We start from the raw sequence: 18811 nt of genomic DNA on the forward strand, positions 1-18811 counted from the left end.
TGCAGGGCCCAAGTACTTGGGCCATCCTCCACTGCACTCCCTGGCCACAGCAGAGAGCTGGCCTGGAAGAGGGGCAACCGGGACAGAATCCGGTTTCCCGACCGGGACTAGAACCTGGTGTGCTGGCGCCGCAAGGTGGAGGATTAGCCTAGTGAGCCGTGGCACCGGCCTTCTTTCTTCCTTTCTTTCTTTTTTTCTTTTTCCTTTTCCTTTTCCTTTTCCTTTTCTCTTTTCCTTTCCTTTCCTTTTCTTTTCTTTTCTTTTCTTTTCTTTTCTTTTCTTTTCTTTTCTTTTCTTTTCTTTTCTTTTCTTTTCTTTTCTTTTGTCAGAGTTACACAGAGAGAAGGAGAGACAGAGAGAGAGAGAGAGGTCTTCCATCTGATCGTTCACTCCCCAGATGGCTGCAATGGCTGGAGCTGCACCAATCCAGAGCCAGGAGCTTCTTCCGAGTCTCCCATGTGGGTGCAGGGGCCCAAGGCCTTGGGCCATCTTAACTGCTTTCCCAGGCCATAGCAGAGAGCTGGATTGGAAGTGGAGCAGCTGGGCCTTGAACCGGCGCCCATATGAGATGCCAGCACTTCAGGCCAGGGCGTTAACCCACTGCGCCATAGTGCCAGCCCCTGCCTTATTTTTATCTTCAGATACACAGGAAGTTCTGGAAGATCCCAGAAGCTCTAAAATCCTTTGCTGTCTGTATTCTGTATTTATGGGTTAGGTTTCATTGAAACTTAAGCATATGCTTATAAATTATATATTTATATATATTTGCTATAGTTTGAGTGGGATTTGGTTCCTGAACTCAGACCTTTGAATCTCAAAACTGAGGGTTGGCAGTGCTCGGAGGGTGGAGACATGAGTCAGTGACGGTGTTCAGGAAGTGGGCCCTAATGGGCCCTAGTGGGGGGTTCTTGCTCACTGAGGACATGCCTTTGAAAGAGCTGGTTATAGAAGCAGAGTTGGGCCTCGCCATGCTTTGCTTCCTGGCTTGCCGTGTGGTTCTTCCTCTGCACGTGTTCTCTCCCTACAATGTTCTGGTCTCACCAGGTGGCTGAACCAATGGGACCTGCCCAATCTTGGACTGTGAACCTCCAAAACTGCGAGCTGAAATAAGCCTGCTTCCTTTTTTTTTTTTTTTTTTTTTTTTTTTTTTGACAGGCAGAGTGGACAGTGAGAGAGAGAGAGACAGAAAGATCTTCCTTTTTGTCGTTGGTTCACCCTCCAATGGCCGCTGCGGCCGGTGTGCTGCGGCCGGCGCATTGTGCTGATCGAAGCCAGGAGCCAGGTGCTTCTCCTGGTCTCCCATGGGGTGCAGGGCCCAAGGACTAGGGCCATCCTCCACTGCACTCCCGGGCCATAGCAGAGAGCTGGCCTGGAAGAGGGGCAACTGGGACAGAATCTGGCGCCCCGACCGGGACCAGAACCCGGTGTGCCGGCGCCGCAAGGCGGAGGATTAGCCTATTGAGCCACGGCGCCGGCCCAAACAGCCTGTCTTAACTGTAGTAACAAAAAGGTAAGGAGCGAGGTTGTTACTGTTAGCTGTTCCTGAAGGTGTGGAGGAGGCTTCTGCATTTGTTTTCCAGAAAACAGTTTGGAGAAATAGGATAGAGAAAGCCCAGAATGCTGTAGAATGCAGGGCGCTCAAGGGGATGCTGATGCAGGCTGAGAATGCTAGAATGCTCTTGGAGGTGTCGACCATAAAGGCCAAGGTGATGAGGTTTCAGATGGAAATGAGGATCCTTCTGGGAATTGGACTAAAGGCCACCCTTGGTGCCTGTGACAAAGAACAGCCTTACTGTGCCTGTGTCCTGATAATTTTGTGGGAGGCTGAACTTAAAGATGGTGAACTGGTTTGGTGGAGGAGATTTCAAAATGGCGAAGCATAGGTGTTATTAGCTGTTATTGGTAAGTCAGAATCAGGAGCAGAAAGGAGCAGGGAGGAAAGATTGGGTCAGTTTGCAGCCTGGCCAGAGAAGGTAGGGAAAACATGTTCTGTAAGTGCAGATAAATGGAGTCGTGTTCTTTTTTTTTTTTTTTTTTTTGACAGGCAGAGTGGACAGTGAGAGAGAGAGACAGAGAGAAAGGTCTTCCTTTGCCGTTGGTTCACCCTCCAATGGCCGCCACGGCTGGCACACTGTGGCCGGCGCACTGCGCTGATCTGAAGGCAAGAGGCAGGTGCTTCTCCTGGTCTCTGGCGCACCGCGCTGATCTGAAGGCAGGAGCCAGGTGCTTCTCCTGGTCTCCCATGGGGCGCAGGGCCCAAGCACTTGGGCCATCCTCCACTGTACTCCCGGGCCATAGTAGAGAGCTGGCCTGGAAGAGGGGCAACCGGGACAGAATCCGGCACCCCGACCGGGACTAGAACCCGGTGTGCCGGCGCCGCTAGGTGGAGGATTAGCCTATTGAGCCTTGGCGCCGGCCTGGAGTCGTGTTCTAATACACAAGATGATGAGAGAAAAACCTGAAGGTGTTTGGGAGCTCTTTACACTGCCCCTTCTATCCCAGTCCCAGAGGCCTGGAGGGGCAGACGTGTTTTGTGCAAGTCTGGTGCACTTCCCGAGAGCTTGCCCAGGGTGACTTTGGGCTTCCTGTCCTTGTGCTCAGCTGGCAAAGTGCTGTGAGGCCCTGGCTCAGGTAGGTCCAGGCACAGCTCATGCTGGCGACGGACCTGGGTGCCATCCACATAATGCTGATCTTGGAGACTTGCAGAGTGCAAGCGTTGTGGGGCTTTACTGGCTTCTACCAAGATTTCAGAGGAGAGCCTGGGAAGCCAGGCAGAGGTATGTGGTAGGGTTGGAGCCCCTGCGTGGAGCCCTTCTTGGTGCAGTGCTTAGTGGAGCAGTGGAGTGAAGCAGATGTGGAGGCCTTAGGATGGTAATGTGGTCAGCATGTGAAACGTTCATCTTGGAAAGCTAGAGAGAGCTGTGTGCAGCCTCAGAGATCTGCCATGTAGGCAGAGACTAACAGAGGCATGGAAGCCTCCTCTAGATTTCCAAGGATGTCTCGGACAGCCTGGGGGCCCAGGCAGACCTGGTACATGTACAGAGCTGCTGCAGAAAGCCCCCGTTAGGGAAGCTCATGAATGGACGTATGGAGGCAGAGCTGGTACCTAGACTCTCCACCAGGGCACTGCCTAGTGGAGCTGCAGACGAGACTCCAACTCGTGGGAACTGAAGCATGGGCTGTGACCAGGCAGCCACGGGGGCACGGCTGCTCCTTCCACAGTGCACCCCGGGTGCCAGACATGGAACTTTAGGATTTAATGCTTGCCCTCCTGGGTTTCAATCTTGCTTTGTTCCAATCAATCCTTTCTGTTTCCAAGGCTTCCCTGTTTGGAATGGAAATGTATACCTTGTACCTGTCCAGCCATTGTGTCTTGGAAGTATGTTATAGGCTGCCTTGGGTCTCTGATGAGACTTGAGAGTTTTGAGTGATGTTGGACTGAATGTAGGCTTTGGGACTGTTGGGCTAGAATGATTGTGTTACGTGTGAATTTCAGGGAGACAGTGCTGGAATACTGTGGTTTGAGCAGGTGCTGGTGCCAGGATGGAGACTTGATTCTGTTTGCAGGGTGAACCTACTAGGCGGTCCTTAGGTCCCTTAGGGCATGCCCTCAGAAGGTAGTTCTCAGAGAGGCTTGGTTATAAAAGCGGATTTGGGCCCCACCTCTCCCTCTGCTTCCTGGTTTGCTGTGGGATCCTACCTCTGCACATGCTCCACCTTCCCAATCCTCTGGCCTCACCAGACAGCCAAACCAGTGGGGCGTGTTGGAGCTTGGACCATGAACCTGCAGAGCTGTGAGCCAAAGTAAACCTCCTTCCTGTGTTACAGCTTTTGTTGGCTGTTTTGCTGGAGTGATGAAAAGCTGACTAAAAACAGCAATTTTGTGTGCTCAGCATTGTTTTAAACACTTGTCTCTCCAATGATAACTACACTTATATGGTCGGTGGATACAGGAAATTATGCGTTAGGATGCTTAGTCATAATCAGGTGTATATGTACAGGCATTGGCAGATAAATTGAAGACATAGGTTGTGAAACAGTTAAAAAATTGCCAAGGTTGAGTATGGCAGCAGCGGCAGCTGGATTTGGGGTTTCTAGCTGCTAGGTCAGTCCTGCTCGCATGTCATGTGGTGCTGGTGTTTGTGTGACACCCACAGTGAGGAGAACAGAGGCTCTCAGCTGCTGTGTCATGCTCCCCGGGATGGGGGCCAGTGAACATGCTCTGTGTCTTCCTGAAGTCCCACCATGGGGAGCAGGAGAGACCAGAGTTCAGTTCCTGCCCCATCTCCACCTAAGACGTGAGCCCTTTCCCGGGGGAGTTGGTAACCAGGCTGTGTTCCAAACCCTGTGCGAGCCCACTTCCCGCTGGCTGTGAAGATGACCTTCGTAGGCACCCAGGGCCACAGCACTGGTTTGTGCCACCACTCTGCACGCAGACCAGAACAGTACATGGGGCCCTAAGCCAGCCTTCCTTCCTTGCATCAAGTGATGACCATTTTACTGGTATTCTGTCTCTGCTTCTGGTAGGAGATGGCTTAAATAAATAACTTAAACTTTAAAAAATGGAGTTTTCCAAGTTTCTTTTGTTAGGGATAGTTTGATTGTGGCTGTACTTAAAGGTATGGAAAATAAATCAATGCTCTTTTAAGTCCTTTTCTTTGTTTCTATTCATTAGTAATTGTTAAACAGCCTATTAAAAAGTGAATGTTGGGGGCTAGCGCTGTGGCTTAGCGGGTAAAGCCACCACCTCTGGTGATGGAACCTCATATGGGTGCCCGTTTGAGACCCAGCTGCTCCACTTCCGATCCAGCTCTTTGCTATGGCCTGGGAAAGCAGTTAAGATGGCCCAGGTCCTTGGGCCCCTGCACCCACGAGGGAGACCCAGAAGAAGCTCCTGGCTTTGCATCGGCACAGCTGCAGCCATTGCAGCCATCTGGGGAGTGAACCAATGGATGGAAGACCTTCTCTCTCTCTCTGCCTCTCGTTCTCTCAGTGTAACTCTGACTTTCAAATAAATAAATCTTAAAAAAAAAAAAAAGTGAATGTTGACCCTGGCATTGTGACAGTGGGTTAAGCTGCTGCTTGTGATGCCAGCATCCTATATGAGTGTGGGTTCAAGTCCCAGCTACTCCACTTCCTGTCCAGCTCCCTGCTAATGTGCCTAAGAAAGCAGTGGAAGGTGGCCCGAGTTCTTGGGCCCCTGGACTCATATGAGAGACCCAGATGAAGCTCCTGGCACCCATTTTGGCCTGATCCAGCCCTAGCCATCATGACCATTTTGAGAATGAACCAGTGGATGGAAGATCTCCCTATCTCTCTGTAACTCTGCCTTTCAAATAAGTAAATAAATAATTATTTTACTTGAGCATTAGTTTAAAATCAGTTGAATATTCTTTTGGTATGAAACTTTTTAAGATTTATTTTATTTATTTGAAAGTCAGAGTTACACAGAGAGAGGAGGAGAGGCAGAGAGAGAGAGAGGTCTTCCATCTGCTGGTTCACTCCCCAATGGGCTGCAATGGCTGGAGCTACACTGATCCAAGCCAGGAGCCAGGAACTTCCTCCAGGACTTCCCACGTGGGTGCAGGGGCCCAAGGACTTGGGCCATCCTCCACTGCTTTCCCAGGCCATAGCAGAGAGCTGGATCAGAAGTAGAGCTGCCGGGACTTGAACTGGCGCCTGTATGGGGTTCTGGCACTGCAGGCAGCAGTTTTATCCACTATGCCACAGCACCGACCCATGAAACTATTTTTGGTAAGTACTTTTTATAGTTTTTAATTTTGTATGAGTATTGTTTTTGTGTTTTATAGAGTTTTATGCTTAGTCACTGACCAACAACTGCATTTACTTCTTAAGTTATTCTAGAACCCTTTAGAATGATTTTTTTTTTTTTGACATTTATGAAGCACATTTTCCTTGCATTTCAATTCAAGAAATGTGCATGTGTTTCTTTGCGGTACATTGTACCATACCTGGCGGTACACAAACAAAACCTGACTCCTCTATCAAAAGTTCTTTCATTCTACTCAGTGCTCAATAAGTATTGTGTCCTCATTCCTGTGTTGTGCAGGCAGATGGTCTCCAAAAACAATGGATTTTTTTAAAAAAAATTTATTTATTTATTTGAAAGGCAGAGTTACAGAGAGGCCGAGGGAGAGATCTTCCATCTACTGCTTCATCCTGCAGACGTCCGCAATGGCTGTAGTTGGGCCGATCCAAAGCCAGGAACCAGGAGCTTTCTCCGGGTCGCCCACAAGGCTTTAGGGGCCCGAGGAGTTGGGCCCTCTTCCACTGCTTTCCCAGACCATAGCAGAGAGCCAGATCGGGAGTGGAGCAGCCGGGACTTGAACTGGCGCCCATATGGGATGCTGGCATTGCATGAGACGGCCTTACCCACTATGCCATGGTGCCGCCCCCACAGTCTATTTTATTTCATAGTTTTCACACGTTTGAGGGACAAATATAACTTAATCTGCTGTAGTTTAGTACCATGTTTCCTTATTCTCATTTATTTCCCCTGTTCCTGTAACTGTCTTCATATTTTAGTATCTTTTTTTTTTTTAACTTATGTCTTCTTTCCATTTTCCTTGGCAATTAGAGGGAAGAAGAAATGAGAGAGGGAATCCGTGTTTTTTCTTACCTACTTATGGGAGAGTATGTGGTATTTAACACATACTTCCTGGTATGGATATAGTTATTTTTGTACTCTTATCTCCTTGCATTTTTGCACATTCTTCGAAGTTAAGAATTACTTTGATAAATCCCACATGTCTTTACATAGTTTCTTACATACACATAGTCCCTCCGATGTGGTATGTGAGTGTCCCAAGTGGCAGGTTATACACCATGCCAACAAGGCCTGCCTCAAACGTTTTCTTATGCATATGTGAAGTCTAGACATATTGGTAGAATTCAGTGTGGCGCAGAGTGCTGAAAATTGAACTTGATTTGTTGTTTGGCTACCACTGTTCTAACTAGTGTTTCCACCTCTAGTGGAGTTCGCGTTGCTGAAGTGGAGGCTGCTTCCTTGTTTGTCATTCTTTTGTTCTTGTGTTGTTTTTTTTTTTTTAATTGTCAGTGTTTTATAAAAGATTTATTTGTTTATTTTGAAGTCAGAGTTGGAGAGAGAGATCTTCCATCTGCTAGTTCACTCCCCAGATGAGCTCAACTGTATTCTTTTTTTTTTTTTTTTCCTAAAGGATTAGATTATTTATTTGAAAGGCAGAGTGCTAGAGTAATGGAGAGGAAGAGGAAGGGAGGGGAGAAATCTTCCATCTGCTGGTTCACTCCCCACATGTCCTCCTCAGCTAGTGCTGGGCCAGGCTGAAACTGAAACTCCATCCCGGTCTCCCATGTAGGTGGCAGGGGCCAAAGTTCTTGGGCCATCACCTGTTGCTTCTCAGGTGTGTTAGCTGGGAGCTGGATCAGAAGCAGAGAAGCCAAGACTGGATGGAGCATCCTAAGCGGTGGCTTAAACTTCTGCACCCCAACACCCTCCCTAGGGATAGTATATCTTAATGTTACAAGTTATTTTTGTTTTTCAGATATGCTTATTGACTTTTTAATGTCCTTATATCTTTAAATGTACTTATGTCATGATATCTAGTAGATTATGAAGTGTTTTAGATAATTGCATTTATTTTTCCTTCTGTTGTATTATTTGTCTCTCTCATGGTGGATTGTTTTCTTTGGGCCTTGTAATTCTAGATGTAACCTTGGTAGAAATACTGTTGAGTCAAGGACGTATTCTGTACTTTTGTGTTCATTTCTGTGAAGTGCCTTATAGAGAACTGATGAGCGAATAAACACAGTATTTATATAAGGAGCTACTACCTAGCAGTGAAAAGCAAGAAACTATAATACATGTGAGGACACAGTTGAATCTCAAGAACCGTATTCTAGGGCCGTCGCCGTGGCTCACTTGGTTAATCCTCCGCCTGCAGCGCCGGCATCCCATATGGGTGCTGGGTGCTAGTCCCGGTTGCTCCTCTTCCAGTGCAGCCGCATGGGAGACCAGGAGGAAGCACCTGGCTTCAGATTGGCACAGCGCCAGCCATAGTGGCCATTTGGGAAGTGAACCAATGGAAGGAAGACCTTTCTCTCTGTCTCTCTCTCACTGTCTAACTCTATCTGTCAAATAAATAAATAAATAAATAAAACAGTATTCTAAATGCAAGGATTCAAACATTGTGTATGATTCTATTTATGTGACATTCTAGAACAGACAAAGCTATGGTGCCAGATGAACAGAAGAATCCCTGGTGAGGGTTGGGACTGACTCAGAGTGAGGGAGATGCTCTTTATCTCCAGTGGTGATGGTTCTGTGGTTCTACGTTGTTTCAAAACTTACCAGTTTGTACACTAACAACATGCGCACTTAACTGTATGAAAATTAGACTTCAGTAAAGCCGATTTTATAAAAGGCAGAAATCAGAGCAGAGAATGCTCCAGAGGAGAAGTTCTGACTGGGAGGGGCACAAAGGGTCCTTTTGGGGAGCTGGCAGTGTTTTCCGTCTTGGTGTGGGGTTACTTGAGTGTGCGTAATGTATGTGCACAACATAAAAATTACTTGAGCTGTTTGCTTAAGGCTTGTGTGCTCTATGCGCTGTACACCTCAGTAAAAAAATGAAAAAGGGAAAAAAGTTCTAGATAAAGATTAGAATATAAAGTTGAGAAAAATCCTCATGAAAGTATAGTGAAAGGACAAGAGATGGGAAATAAGAAAGAGAAGATAGGACAAACAGAGCAGGGGCCTAGGACATCCAGTACTTGAGTCAGAGGTGGGGCAGGGAGCAGGCGTTTGGCCCAGCAGGGCAGATGCCAGCTCTGGTTCCTGTGCAGTTTCCCTCCTGTGTAGACCCTGGAGTCACCGGGTGGCAGCCGAAGTGATTGGATCCCTGTCACCCACCTGGGAGACTGAATTTAGCTCTAGGCTCTTGGCTCTGGACCTGGCTGCTGTGGGCATTTAGAGTGAACAAGCAGATGGCAGCTGCCTGTCTCTGTCTCCCTTCCTCCCTCTCTGTCTCTGCATCTTTCTTAAACTTAAAAAACAAAGCAAAACAACAGCAACAACAAAACCCATTTTTAAAAAGTGTTTTATAAGGAGAGAACAGAACAAATGGGAAATTATTGGTGAAATGATGTCTTAATTTCTTCAACAAATGAAGACAAACAGATCCATTTTGAAGTATATCGTCAGAAATTGTAGAAAACTCCGGTCAAAGAGAGGCTCCTGCAAATTTCCAAGAAAGAGGAGAAACTGGTGCTGCATAAAGGATCTGGAATTTGAATGACTTTGTTTTCTCAACCTAAGAGTGAAACCTAAAAGCAATGACTTTGCAATTCTGAAGAAAACTTATTTCCAGACTGGGATTTAATAGCCAGCTGAAGTGTCTCTGCAGTGTGAGGGTAGACTGAAGGCATCCTCCGACACGTTAGTACTCCCACCTGTGCAAGTGTGCTCTCCAGAGGACCAGGCGCAACCCAAGACCGAGAAAGACTTGGGACACATCTGAAGGGGCGATGTGGGCGATGCCCGGGGCTCCCAGGGTGCAGGCAGGGGTCAGGCCGAGCTGCCTCAGAGGGCAGGGATCCTGTTTCCCTCCAGAGCAAAGGTTAGGTGTGCTTACAGCCTTGGAGGATTGAGTATCTCTGTGGAACAAAGGGTAGGCACGCATATTGTTCTGTATGATGGAACCAGGTTCTGTGGCTCTTACAGTTCAGCCTACTGTGTATGCAGATGATACCTGGCCCCTTTGAATGGCCCTGTGGGAATTGGGGTTTGGGGAGCTGGTGTGGTGTGCAGGGGTAATACCTTGGGTTAGGTTGTGTTCCGGAAGCTTTATAGTTCTAATTCTTAGGCATAGGACAATAATCCATTTTAAGTTAATTTTTGTATATAATGTAAAGTAAATGTTGAGTTTGAGGTGTTGTTGTTGTTGTTTTGTGGTCTATGATATCCAGTTGTTTCAGCGCCCTTTGGTTGTCCTTCCCTCATTGAATTGCTTCGACACCTTTGTCAAAGATTAATTGGTTGTAAGTGTAATGGATCTATTTCTGGATTCAGTTCGTATCAGCCCCAGACTATCTTAATTGCTGTAGCTTTCTGTATAATAAATATTGAAATCAGTGTGAATCCTTCTGTTTTAATCTTTTTCAAAACTGTTTTACCTATTTATATCTTTTGTACTTCCATGTGAGTGTTAGAATCAGCTTTTCATTTTTTGCAGAAATACTGTTGAGATTGTAATCATTGACTCCACATTTTCAAGAGAATAAACATTTTACCCATATTGAGTGTTCAGTGCATAAAAACAAGCACACATGTGTGTAGCCGTTAACATAGGTTATCTTTGATTTCTCTTAGTGCTTTTGGCATTGTCTGTGTACAGATCTTGTACATATTTTTGAAGTTTATCCCTGAATATTTAATGTTTTTGAATGACTTCACTGTTTTGTTTTAGTTTCCAAGTACTTCTTGTTAGTAAATACAAATGTGATTGTTTAATGTTGCCCTTATATCTTGCAATCTTCACAAGTCACTTTTTTGTTCTAAAGCTATTTGTAGATTCCCCAGTATTTTCTCTGTTGGCATTCATGTTGTCTGTGAATCAGAGCAGTTCTACTTTTCCACTCTGTGTGTCTCTTGTTTTTGTATTGCCTGTTGCACTGCTTAGATCCCCTGGTTCTAACGTGGACTAGAAGGGGTGGGAGGAAATATCCTGGCCTTGTTCTTGGCCTGAGGGGAAGAGCACTGAGTCTTTCCCAGCAAGTATGAAGCTAGCTGTAGGTATTTCAGGGGTGCTTTTTACTAGGCTGAATAAATTCTCTTATGTTTTTAGTTTGTTAAGCTTTCTTTTCAAAACTTTATTTTTATTTATTTGAAAGAGAGACCCAGAGATATCTTCCATCTACTGTTTGACTCCCCAAATGCCCAGAACAAATGATGCTGGGGGCAGGCTGAAGCCAAGAGCTGGTTCCTCAGTCGGGGGTGGCAGGGCCCCAACTTCTTGAGCCATGACTGCTGCCTCCCTGGGTGCACACTAGCAGGAAACTGGAATTGGAAGTGGAGCTAAGACTTGAGCCCTGCACTCCCACACGGCATGTGAGTGTCCAAAGTGCCTTAACTGCTGTGCCAGTTGTCTGCCCCAGGGTAAGCCTTCTTAGGAATTGTGTTGAATCCTCCATACCCATTGGGATGATCATGTGATGCTTCCATTATATTCTCTTAAAATGCAAACCATCTTGTATTCTTGAGATAAACCCCACTGGGTTTATATGTATTATATATTTTATGTATGTATTACTGGCTTTGTTTAGCTAAGATTGAAGGATTTTTGTAGCTGTGTTCGTGAGGGATATTGATATGTAATTTCTTTTGAAGTCTTTATCTGGTTTTGTTATCAGGTTAATGCTGGCGTTAAAATGAGTTGAAAGTGTTCTACTTTTATTTTCTGGAATACTTCGTTTAGAATTTTTTTTTCTTCCCTAAGTACTTGGTAGAATTTACTAAGTGAAGCCATCTGGGTCTGGAGTATATTTTTAGGGGAGGAGAGATTTTAAGTTACAAATTCGGTTTCATTGACCAATAAAGGACTACTCCAAATAACTACTGTTGCTTTTGAGTGCACTTAAGTGTATTAGGACTGTCAGAGAATCTGTCCATTTCATTAAGCTCTCTTTGCCTTTTGCTATCTCTAAGGTTTTTAGTGATAGTTCCCCTACATTTCTAGCTTTTGTAATTTACATTTTTTTCTCCCTTTTTCTGTCCAGTCTTGCTAGAGGTTTATTCATTTTATTGATTTTTCTGAAGAACTTACTTTTGGCCACATTGAAATTTTCTGTTGTTTTTCTGCTTCTAATTTTGTTGATTTCTTCTCTACGTTCTTCCTTCTGCCTCTTTTGGTTTTAATTTGCTTTCCTTCCTAGATTCTACAGACAAAAGTTCAGGGAAGGAGGTAGCAAATTGCAGTCCAGGGGGCCAAATCTAGCCAGCTGATCTTGAATGGCCCATGAACTAGGAATGACTTGCATTTTTAAACAGTTGAATCAAAAGATTATTTGTGAAATGTGGAAATTAAGTGAAATTCAGATTTCATTGTCCATAAGTAAAGTTTTACAGCAATATAGCGACTCTTAGTTGTTTCTGTATGAGTACTGTAGCTACTGTTGGGGGCATTGTAATTGGTGTCTCAAGTGCATACTTAGCACTGTGTGTGTTGCTTTATTTTTTGATCAGTCCATACCCATGTGTCCAAACAAAACTTAAAACTGACTTGGTATGTTACACTTTTAAAGCACAGTGGGGCATGGATTGTTGGGTTAGTTGTCTATCATGCAGTGACAATTCAGCTGTGCTAAAGCAATACAGTATTCACAGACATCACCAGACTAAGCATGTATCACAGTGTAGAAACCTTCGAAAGGAATATCTTAGTTCAGTAGCAGTTTCTGCATAAAATGACAAAATGAGAATGAGGCCGCACTCAGAACAAATTTCCATGTGGCTCATTTTTTAGCCAGACGAGGAAGTCATTTATGCATGGTGAGTTATCTAAATCATGTTTGGTTGCAGCAGGCACAGAATTGTGTCTGAAGAAAATAAACTTGTTTAAAACCATTAGCCTTTTGGCAAGAACAGTTGCTCAAAGAGTTGGGGACATCAATAATCAATTTAAAAACAAGGCAAATGATTTTGAGTGGTTTTCCTTGGCTCTTGATGAGTTGACAGATGTTACCAATAGTGCTCAGTTGTTGTTTATTTGAAAAGTCAATGCTGAGTTTGAAGTTATTGAAGAATTAGTGTTAATGAATAGTTTGTGTGGAACAACTACAGACAAGAATATTTACAAAGATTTAAGAAAACAGGATTTCTGTACAAGCTGAAGTGGATCGGAACTGAGATATGTAGCTGATGGCGATAGAAGGCTGTGGGGAACAGGGGGACATGTGTGTAAAGCTGTGAAACGTAAGCCGTTGCAAGTCTGTGGCTAGTCGTTTCTGAGGGATTCTGAGGGATTTTGCCGGGACTGTTTGAATCCATCATGTGATACGGAGCCACCAGTTTGTTGACATTTGCTCTTGTGGACTTGCCCACTGGCAGCTCCATGAATATCTTCACTTGCCAGACTGTATGGCAATTGGATGGCTTTGTAGTGGTGAAGGTTTTATTGCCAACTTTTGAGCTTGGGGCTGAAATTGAAATTTTCCTCCGTGAAAGGAAATGCTTTCAAATCACTGCTGAACACTGAATGGTGTTAGAAATCAGTTTCTGCTGTAGACTCCATAATGTTTCTTATTGAAATCAACCTAAAATTGTAAGACGAAGCAGTGCTTATATCAAAACTAATACCATGGGGTGGGCATTTGGTGCAGGGCTAAGACTGCCCTCTTGGGATGCCCTCATCCCACTTGAGCACCTTGTTCAAGTCCTGGTTCCTCCACTTCTGTGCTAGCTTCTTGCTGTTGCTGATCCTGGGAGGCAGGAGGTGCTGGCCCAGGGATGTGTGTTCCTGCCATCCATGTGGGAGACCCTGATGGAGTTCCAGGCTCCTGGCTTCAGCCTGGCCAGCCCCTGGCTGTTGTGGTCATTTAGGGAGTGAACCAGCAGATTGAAGATTTCTGCCTCTGTCTCTTTGCCTTTCAAATAAAATGAAACTAAAGAAGTAAACTTTAAGCCAAATAAATACTGTGTAAAGTTATTTCATTCCAACCAATGTTGTTTGAGTCACAAGTAGTATCAAGCTGTTTTATATAATGTCAACAGTTAAAGAAGTGAGATCTTCATTCTCACTCAAAGTTGCAGTAGATGGATAATCTAGGTTGAGCATCCCTTAACCAAAAATATGAAATCCAGAATGCTGTGAAATCCGAAACTGTTTGGTGCCAACATGACCCTCAGAAAAGTTGCAGATTTGGGAGCATTTCCAGTTTTGGATTTTTTGATAAACCAGTAGTGTCTATGTAAATATTCTAAAATCCAAAAATCTCTAAAATCTGAAACACTTCTGATCCCAAGTATTTCAGATAAGGGATATTTAACCTGAATTTTCTGTACTCAAAATACAAACAGCAGCATCTTTCAGACTTGGGTGCAGGTGCAAAGGGGATTTCCATATTTCAAAATCTGCTTAACTGTGCAGTTGTGAGGCAGTTCCCTCTAACCTTTACTTGGAAGTGATTTATCTGTAATGTAGTGATATGCTAAAAGGCAAATACTAGGATGAGAATAAGTTCTTTAAAAAGTCTTTCTTTCTTTCTTTTTTTTTCTTTTGTTTTTTGACAGGCAGAGTGGATAGTGAGAGAGAGAGACAGAGAGAAAGGTCTTCCTTTGCCATTGGTTCACCCTCCAATGGCCGCCGCAGCGGGCGCATTGCAGCCAGCGCACTGCGCTGATCCGATGGCAGGAGCCAGGTACTTATCCTGGCCTCCCATGGGGTGCAGGGCCCAAGTACTCAGGCCATCCTCCACTGCACTCCCTGGCCACAGCAGAGAGCTGGCCTGGAAGAGGGGCAACCGGGACAGAATCCGGCGCCCCGACCGGGACTAGAACCTGGTGTGCTGGCGCCGCAAGGTGGAGGATTAGCCTATTGAGCCGCGGCGCCGGCCCTAAAAAGTCTTTCAAACAATGAATATGTTGAAATGAAACCATATGCTTATGATTTGCTATCAGCCTATGGCAGCTCCTAACTGGTACTCATTGCAAAAAGACATTTTTCAGAGATGAAATACAAAAACTTGTATTTAAGATCAGCACTGACAACATGCGAGCAATTATGACTGATTCTGATGATGGGGAAACACTAACTTTGAATCTCAACTGTGTGAAATATCCCTGAAAACTGTTTAATTCCTCTCAGTAGTAGAGACCTGTCAACAGACAGTTGTATTGTTATCATTGCTATAATATTTTGAATTTCATCAATAAAAATTAGGGAACACTTTTTCTTTAAATGATCCCCATTTTACTGGTTAGTCCTCAAAGCCTCAAATGGTTACTCTCTGTCCCTTTATTTAAAATGGTTGCTCACTCTTGCTTTACCATCAGGATATTTGCATCCTGCTTAGTTGTGTGCTTGCACTTCTTAGCAGAATTAATGCTTTTTCCTGCAAAGAAAAAATTTATGGAACAGTTTTATTTCTGCTAGATTCGCTCACTGCTGCTTATTTGCTCTACTGACACTTGGTTGTTTGTGTTAATGTTCTAAATGTGAAGAAGAGGTTTTCTGTGGTTGTCCTGTATTCTGTGAATAGGTCTGAGCATTTTATCATATCTTCTTGTGTAAAAGTAGACACTCTTTTCTGAGTGAGCTTCTCAGCACAGTGCTGCCTCCCAGGAAACTGTGGTGGAATGAGGGATGAACAATAGGGCATAACACACCAAGGTAATGGTTTTGTTTTCAAGAATTGTAGTGGAAAGGCCAGCGTTGTGGCATTAATGGGTTAAGCTTCTGCCTGTGAAGCCAGCATCCCATATGGGTGCTGGTTTGGGTCCCAGCTGCTCCTCTTCCAATCCAGGTTTCTGCTAATGAACCTGGGAAAGCAGTGGAAGATGGTTCAAGATCTTGGGCCCCTGCACCCATATGGGAGACCCAGATGAAGCTCCTGGCTTTCAGCCTGGCCCAGCCCTGGCTGTTGTGGCCATTTTTTGGAGTGAACCAGTGGATGAAAGATCTCCCTCCCCCCCTTCTCTCTCTCTCACTCTGCTTTCAAATAAATAAAAATAAACTTTTTTTTTTTTTTTTAAAGAACGTGGTGGAGTAGGTTGAAATGAACTAGTGATGGATAATTTTGAAGAAGACTTTTTGGGGTCCTTATAGAACATAAAAGAGATTCAGAATCAAAGGAAGAGCTCAACTAGCAGACCCAAGTGTAATTCCCTTAGGAAGACAATGAGAAATTTTTGATTTTCCTCAGTAAGTGTAGTCACTGCTTTACTGGTCCAGGAAACAAGAGAAGGGCAGTTCGGACCCTTTCCCGGAACCTTCAGTATCTTTGGCTTTCCCTTTCTTTGTAGTCTTGAGAGGGAAGTATCTGCCATAGAAGCCTTGGATGTCTTAGGAGACTTTGGGGAAGCTTGGAGGAGAAGCCAGAGTGATTGGGCTGAAGGGCTTTGGAAACCAGAGATTCTGAGGATATTCTTTCTAGTATCTTACAGAAAGGGAAAGATTGACCATAGTTATCTGCACAGCTGAAAAGCCATGGAGAATGACAAGATTGTAAACGCCGAGGCATGAAAAGGGCTCCAGTAGTTTAATTCAGTTTTTTTTGCTTGGATTTTATTTGTATGGGACAATTAAATGCACGTAAATGATGCATGGGCAGGCATAACTGTTCCTTTGAAATGTGTTCCTTAAGTGTGACTTTCATTCTTAGGACCACACGTGTCAGTGATAACAGTTTCTGCGGTTCTAACTGCATCACTGGAAAAATGTAACATCCACATATATATATATGTTCATATTTCTATATTTTTTTAAAAATGTATTTATTTATTTGAAAGTCAGAGTTACCCGAAGTGGGGTGGGGAGAGAGAGAGAGGTCTTCCATCTGCTAGTTCACTCCCCAACTGGCTGCAATGGCCAGAGCTGTGCAGATCTGAAACCAGGAGCCAGGAGCTTCTTCCGGGTCTCCCACGTGGGTGTGGGGGCCCAAGACCTTGGGCCATCTTCTACTGCTTTCCCAGGCCATAGCAGGGAGCTGGATCGGAAGTGGAGCAGCTGGGACTCGAACCAGCGGCCGTGTGGGATGCTAGCACTGCAGGCGGCAGCTTTACCCACTATGCCACAGTGCCGGCTCCCATATTTCTGTGTTTTCAAGAGTGAATTGAATAACACAAAGCAAGATCATCTTTTTTATAGTTGTAGCTTGTGATAATTATCAGTGAGCTTGGAAATCCAGTGTCCAGTTTGTATGCCCATAAATCAGTCAGTGTAGACCTGTGCAGCATGTCTCCCTGCCGTCTCCTTGGTGTTCTTCTGTGACCTTCTTTGTACTTCCCAAACTGGAAACTTTATTCAGTATTGTAAGATGCATTCAGATACCTTCAAAGAATGAAAGATAACTGTTTTGACTTTCAAAGTTGTCGTAAGCCGATATTTAAAGGACTAATTAAAAATGTTTCAAAGTCAGTACTGAAAACTTTAAAAAGCCACTATATTTTATGTTTAGGTCTCTGAAAAATGAATTTGGCTGAGATTTGTGACAATGCAAAGAAAGGAAGAGAATATGCACTTCTTGGAAATTATGACTCATCAATGGTATATTACCAGGGGGTGATACAGCAGATTCAGAGACATTGCCAGTCAATCAGAGACCCAGCTGTCAAAGGCAAATGGCAACAGGTAAGAGCGCATTAAAATACCCAGTGAATGAGGGCTGCCGAAGTTGATTATACTTTAAAGGTAGAGTTGAAAAATTAGTTTGAGATTTTATGCGTGGTTCATACTTGCCTGAGTATTAAAGTATATTTAAAATGTACCCTGAATAATTTCCCGATGTCTTACCTGGCTAGTGATTTATGTATTCTAATTCTAATGGAATTTAATTTCATTTTTTAAAAATGTTATGGTCAATTACCTAATAGTATATGACGACAAGTTTTTGAAGTAAGGTATTCCCACTCACCTTTCTCTCTTGTTTTTACGTGTAGTTTTGACTGATTTCATCAAACTTTTCCTTAAAAGACTTTATGACAAATAAGTCAGTAATCTAATAAAATATTAATATTTTTACTGTCATTTGACTGCACAACTTGATTATATAATAGCACAGTTAATAAAAACTTGAATTATAATTTTCCCACTTATTGTAAAAACTTAAAATCCTTTTAAAATTAAAAGTACAAAGTCAAGTATTTCTTTGAAGTTTCTATTTCATGTACTAATGCCTTTTAAGTGTTCTAATTTTTCCACTAGTCAGAAATTGATGTTTTACTGAGTTTTGAGGGTACAGTTAGCTTGTTTTCCAACTTAAGTGTTACTAAATTATGTTGAGAACAATGTACTTGCCCAAACTCAGGCTGAAATTTTTTTTGTTTTTTGTTTTTTTTTTAAGATTTATTTACTTATTTATCTGAAAGAAGGACAAAGAGAGAGGGAGACAGAGATTGGGGGTGGGGGTGGGGGAAGAGAGAGACAGAAACCAAGGCCAAGACCGAGAGACCAGCCTTCCATCTACCTGTTCACTCCCCAGATGGCTGCCAAGGGTTGGGCCAGGCTGAAGCCAACAGCCCGCAGCTCCCTCCTGCTCTCCCATGTGGGTGGTGGAGACCCAGGTACTGTTGCCATCTGCTGCCTGACTAGGAGCGTTGGCAGGAGTGCTGGATTGGAAGAGGAGCGGCTAGACTCGACCTGGCACTCTGATGTGGGATGTTGTATTCACAAGCGGCAAACCCGCTGTACCACAGTGCTGGTCCCTAGTTCCATTTGTCATACTAGCCATACGCAGGGTTGCTCATTAATCTGTCATGGAAATATTTTTGACATGTTTTTAACTGTATGTATTAAATAGTGACCATTTCTATTTAGATATTTCTGCTATGTTTCTTTCCATTGGGTTCTAAAATTTTATTTCTCCTAGAGTAGCTTATATTATATTATTCTTTATATTACCAGTTGAATTTTACTTAGGTTTTTCTTTGATTCTAGAACTCCATACATTCTTCTCAATATATTATTCCAAATAAAGATAAAGGAAAATTTTTTAGGCTCTGCCTTCTGATTTAAAATATAAAACTGTCAAAATGAATTTATAAATGCAGTTTTCTATTTTTATTTGCTTTTGAAAATTAGATTGGGATCATAGTTTGAAA

The 18811-nt window shown here is 43.8% G+C and overlaps 1 protein-coding gene across 1 annotated transcript in view; it reads left to right on the forward strand.

The window, feature by feature from the left end:
* Positions 1-17180: 17180 nt before the first annotated feature.
* Positions 17181-18811, forward strand: part of KATNAL1 (katanin catalytic subunit A1 like 1) — a gene marked incomplete in the record, with an annotated part of 76273 nt that continues 74642 nt past the window's right edge. The window contains 1 exon segment of the mRNA NM_001171490.1: positions 17181-17342. Within this exon segment, the coding sequence (NP_001164961.1) occupies positions 17181-17342 (162 nt within the window).

The sequence above is a fragment of the Oryctolagus cuniculus genome, chromosome 9, assembly GCF_964237555.1.
Source record: "Oryctolagus cuniculus chromosome 9, mOryCun1.1, whole genome shotgun sequence".
Lineage (NCBI taxonomy): Eukaryota > Metazoa > Chordata > Mammalia > Lagomorpha > Leporidae > Oryctolagus > Oryctolagus cuniculus.